This window comes from Egretta garzetta, unplaced genomic scaffold (genome assembly GCF_000687185.1).
Source record: "Egretta garzetta isolate BGI_Z169 unplaced genomic scaffold, ASM68718v1 scaffold775, whole genome shotgun sequence".
In the NCBI taxonomy this organism is placed as follows: Eukaryota; Metazoa; Chordata; class Aves; order Pelecaniformes; family Ardeidae; genus Egretta; species Egretta garzetta.
In genome coordinates this window covers 630,879-634,443 of record NW_009259754.1, presented here as the reverse complement: position 1 = coordinate 634,443, position 3,565 = coordinate 630,879, and the positions used below count along the sequence as shown (strand labels likewise).

General features: G+C 38.8%; 1 protein-coding gene across 3 annotated transcripts in view; it reads right to left on the bottom strand.

Moving 5' to 3' along the window:
- Positions 1 to 3,404, bottom strand: part of UGGT1 (UDP-glucose glycoprotein glucosyltransferase 1) — a 47,455-nt gene extending 44,051 nt beyond the window's left edge. Inside the window, exons 1-3 of one of the 3 annotated variants that reach the window (XM_035894970.1) lie at positions 3,258 to 3,404; positions 2,446 to 2,581; positions 1,880 to 2,018 (exon numbers count right to left, since the gene is read on the bottom strand). In XM_035894970.1, the coding sequence (XP_035750863.1) occupies positions 1,880 to 2,004 (125 nt within the window). In that variant the 5' untranslated portion in view covers positions 2,005 to 2,018; positions 2,446 to 2,581; positions 3,258 to 3,404. Of the gene's footprint in view, positions 1 to 1,145; positions 1,280 to 1,879; positions 2,019 to 2,445; positions 2,582 to 3,257 lie in introns of those variants that run through there. The other 2 variants (XM_035894968.1, XM_035894969.1) reach the window with 2 other exon arrangements.
- Positions 3,405 to 3,565: the final 161 nt, after the last annotated feature.

The following is a 3,565-nucleotide window of genomic DNA, read 5'->3' as shown; positions in this document are numbered from 1 at the left end:
GATTTTACACTGCAGTGCTGTATCATTCTGCAGTTCACCCCAGACGAACAACCATACTTACCCAAAGTCTTCAAATACAACGGTTAGGTTATGTATCAAGCCTTGGGCACATTATTTTACTTATTTGCTTACTATTTCACCATCTCTTAGGGTGAGCTTTCCCCCAGCAAATGTCTTGCATTACTAGGGTATTTAAATCCTGGCATTAACACCTGAGCTTTGCATTTTACTGCTTAAGGATTTTTCGGTCTTCAAACTTCAGCTTCTCTAGAGAAGGTTACAGAAAAGTAATTTCACATAGGACACACCTGTCCTACCACCCATAGCCATGCCCATCTGGATGAAACCCATCAATGCTCAGCTATTCTCATGTGAACCAGCCTGTGGTAACACAGGCAGAATTCCGTATGTGGCAACACCCTTAAGTGACAGAAAATTAAACACACACGCACTTAGACAAAAAAGCGTAAAGTCCTATTTTGCATAGACCTAAAAGTCCTGTTTTGCATAGACATCTCCAAATACTGCAAAATGAAATAATGGGAACTTCTAAAGTGCTACATAGACTGTCAGTGAAAAGACAGCAATTTGTTTTCTTTTTAAATAGCAACTTTTAAAAAAATAAGTCTTTAATACCATAGAAGAAATCTCCCGAGGCTGACTTGCACAACTCTTAAAGCTGTTGACTTTAGATGCACAACTCACATGAACAAAGTTAAACTCAAGCTTAACTGAGCTAAACGTACATGAACAACAGATATATATCAGAATCTACAGTCATTGTTGAAGTCAGAAGTCTTTTATAATGGAATCTTACAAGACCATACTAATCTTCTCTATCTAGTGCTTTGAGTAAAACTTCATAAGGCAAAAAATACTTGCTGTGGAATTATTATTGTTATTAATGTTTGTTCTAATGCACAATCAAAGAATTTATCACGCAAAAAACTGCTACTGTCTCCTTTAAAAAATTCATCCCGTCTCCCCAAGCACAGCAGTGATCAAGTTCAGCTAAGTGTTCTTATTGCCAGTGGATTAATAATGACCAGAATCCAAAGCACCACAAAACAAATGAAAAAGAGAACACGTTACTTTATCCTGTAAGCATATTCTGATTTGTCCACAAAAAATCACAATGCACTTACCTTGTTTCAAGTAATAAAGGAGTCGAAGACCACTTTGTAGTTAGAGATGTTGTCACAGCTTTAGAATCTCCTTTTACAAGTGAAGAGCTGAACCAGATTCCAAGAACTGCAATAAGTATTCCCATTTTATAGAAGAAGCCTAAAAAAGATGAAGGAAAAAAAACTGGTTTGTCTCTTCTTATAAATACAGAATCTCACATATCCAAATATATTAAGCCATATTTTAAGATTCAGTGGCCCATTTAATGCAGAGCATCAGTAAGATAATCATAGTCTCACCTGGGCTTACAAAGTCAAAAATAGTATGAAAACGTGAAGAGAGACATGGATTTTAAGATCTGACTCCCAAGCTGCAATTAAACCTAAATCAATTCCAGCTTCTTCTATGTTTATGCTTTCAAATAAACTTGCTTCGGTTTTGGGACAGCCACATCATATGCTGCCTGCATTAAGAGCTATTACAAACCACATATTTTAAATTAGGTGGAAACCTTCTTGCCCTTCATGTGTACTTTCATGCCTATATATTCTCTGACCTATTCACTGTAACACAGCTGAGTGGAACTTCCTTGCCCACAACTCTTAAGCTTACAGAAGACTTGAATTCTCCTGTTAGCTTTCCATTACAGTCTCCAAAAAGTCATGCTTTCCCCCCCCCCCTCTGACTAGAGTATAATATACACCCAGGCACTCTCTCATTCTGATTTGTCCACAAAAAATCACAATGCACTTACCTTGTTTCAAGTAATAAAGGAGTCGAAGACCACTTTGTAGTTAGAGATGTTGTCACAGCTTTAGAATCTCCTTTTACAAGTGAAGAGCTGAACCAGATTCCAAGAACTGCAATAAGTATTCCCATTTTATAGAAGAAGCCTAAAAAAGATGAAGGAAAAAAAACTGGTTTGTCTCTTCTTATAAATACAGAATCTCACATATCCAAATATATTAAGCCATATTTTAAGATTCAGTGGCCCATTTAATGCAGAGCATCAGTAAGATAATCATAGTCTCACCTGGGCTTACAAAGTCAAAAATAGTATGAAAACGTGAAGAGAGACATGGATTTTAAGATCTGACTCCCAAGCTGCAATTAAACCTAAATCAATTCCAGCTTCTTCTATGTTTATGCTTTCAAATAAACTTGCTTCTGTTTTGGGACAGCCACATCATATGCTGCCTGCATTAAGAGCTATTACAAACCACATATTTTAAATTAGGTGGAAAACCAACCCACTGTTCATTTTATCGGAGGTACAGTCACATTTTGCCTTTGCACAGACACATCAGCTGGTGTACTAACCAGTGTCAGAAGAGTCAGGGAAGGTTAAGGTTCCCTCGTCAGCCCTTCAGGTTCTGCTGGGTACAGTCGACAACTTCTCTGGGGAATGAAGAAACAAGCATTTCCTGGATGCACTAAGTACCACCAATTTTAGAAGCTGAAAAGTGAACAAAACAATGAAGATAGACTCAAATGATACAACTTACTGCAAGAAATTAGCCGGGGTTGGAGGGGAGCCATTTCTTTATTGCCCTTCATGTGTACTTTCATGCCTATATATTCTCTGACCTATTCACTGTAACACAGCTGAGTGGAACTTCCTTGCCCACAACTCTTAAGCTTACAGAAGACTTGAATTCTCCTGTTAGCTTTCCATTACAGTCTCCAAAAAGTCATGCTTTCCCCCCCCCCCTCTGACTAGAGTATAATATACACCCAGGCACTCTCTCATTTCTTATTTTTGTGGGTAACTCATTTTCCATTCACCCCCCAACTGGAAAAATAGCCCACTCAAATTCCAGGTATATCACACCCAACAACCTGTCAGGATCTAACTGGTGTCTGTTTTTCTTGATGATCTCAATGTAAAAAATAGCCTTTGCATATGTGTTATATATCTGTAGCTATAGCTCTACCTGTATATACATATAGACAGGTCATCCTGCTCCCTTTAAAAATTTACACTACTCCAGCTAAAAGTTCACAAGCAATCACTCGCCCATTGCTCTTTCTGTATCTAAAAGGATTCTTTCAGAATGAAATCAGAAATGCCCTGCCATAATATACAAAGAGCAGCTTGCTCAGCTGCACAGGACATTCGTTTTACCCTGCACCTGGGAAGCAGACAGATGGCATCGCAGGACACGGAACGGTTACCGCTACCGCTCGCTGCGTGCAGAGAAGGAAGCGCAGTCAATATTTGTGGAGTGAAACCCTGGCTTCCGCCAAGGGCAACAAAAGAACAGGGTTTGCAGTTCCTCCCGGAATCAGGTCCTGAAAATTGTACACAGTAGTTTGGAACATGTCAATGAATATATTGCACTGCGTTCTTACGATTAAAACTTCTATGCTACTCTCTCATGCCTGTTTTCCCATTCAGTGAAGGGCTGTAATAAAAGCCTTTTTCTACATCAAACGGGGG